The sequence below is a fragment of the Apteryx rowi genome, unplaced genomic scaffold (assembly GCF_003343035.1).
Source record: "Apteryx rowi isolate R43461 unplaced genomic scaffold, aptRow1 scaffold_1374, whole genome shotgun sequence".
NCBI lineage: Eukaryota > Metazoa > Chordata > Aves > Apterygiformes > Apterygidae > Apteryx > Apteryx rowi.
In genome coordinates, this window is record NW_020447613.1 from 1 (window position 1) to 1,133 (window position 1,133).

The following is a 1,133-nucleotide window of genomic DNA, read 5'->3' on the forward strand; positions in this document are numbered from 1 at the left end:
TGGGTGCATTCCATGAATACCATGTCCCAGCCTTCTGCCTGATGGCCAAGCTCCATGCCCCATGGCTGTGCTCCGGGCCCGACGTCCCAACCCTCTGCCCAATGGCCCATCTCTGTGTCCCATGTCACAGAATGGCCAGCAGGGCCAGCAGGACACTCTGTCCCCATCCTCCAGCCATGGCCTCTCCTGGCATTGGGCAGCGAGAGCAGGAGCAGGCGAGGGGCAGGTGTCAATCCCGGGACGGGAGCCCCATGCTGGGGACCCCATGGCGTGGGGATGGGGCCCCCCCGCCACGGTGCTCCGCCAATAGGAGGGAGCCCCCGTGCTGACTCGCCTGTTCCCAGGCAGAGTGGCAGCACAGAGCACCCTGCAGAGCAAATAGACTGACAGACGCCCCAGCAGGACCCTGCAGGGGAGCACTGTCCCCCCAGGCCACGGGTCCCCTCGAGAGGGCTCTGGGGGTGGAAGGACAGGGGCAGCTGTGGGGCAGGGAGCCCTGCGGTGCTGGCTGGGCCTGTCGTCCCTCGCTGGGTCGCTGCAGGAGCCTTGCTCCGGCGCCGAGACAAGTGTCATTGGGAGCCGTGCAGGGCCCAGCTCTGCCTGGTGATGGGTGATGCTGCCCAACCCTGACGCTCACTGGCCCTCGCTGGGGAATCCCCCAGCCCCCACGCTGGGCAGGGTCCAGGCTGATACCCCGAGGCGGCAGAGCTGGGCTCGCTCGGGGTCCCAGCACCTCTCCAGGCTCCTCTGGAAGCAGCCATGGGGACCGGCCGCATGTGGGGGGCCGGGAGGTGCTGGGCTGGGGTGGCGCTGGTGGTGCTGGTGGTGCTGGGAGCCCGCGGGGCTCATGGCAAGGAGACGACAGGTGAGCTGAGCCCCCCGGYGGGGGGATGGCGTTGGGGGTCAGATGGCACAGACTCCCTGTGGAGGTGTTGGGGTTTGGGAGAGCCCCCTGGTGCCCCCGCATCTGCCGTCATCTGTGCTCGGCAGCCTGGGGTCAGGGGGCTGCGGGTGTCTCCGTGGGGCGAGACATGTTTGGTTTGGGGTGGCTCCGAGGTGTTCCCGTGCCCTCCCCAGCCTTGGGGAGCTGCGCTCGGGCCCCCCCCCACCCTGCGTGGGGGCTGAGGATGCCT

The 1,133-nt window shown here is 69.1% G+C and overlaps 1 protein-coding gene across 1 annotated transcript in view; it reads left to right on the plus strand.

Annotated features, from left to right (window-relative positions):
* The first annotated feature begins 680 nt into the window (after positions 1-680).
* Positions 681-1,133, plus strand: part of LOC112961741 (class II histocompatibility antigen, B-L beta chain-like) — an 11,925-nt gene continuing 11,472 nt past the window's right edge. Inside the window, exon 1 of the mRNA XM_026057233.1 lies at positions 681-865. Coding sequence (XP_025913018.1) covers positions 760-865 — 106 coding nt within the window. The 5' untranslated portion in view covers positions 681-759. The remainder of the gene's footprint in view (positions 866-1,133) is intronic.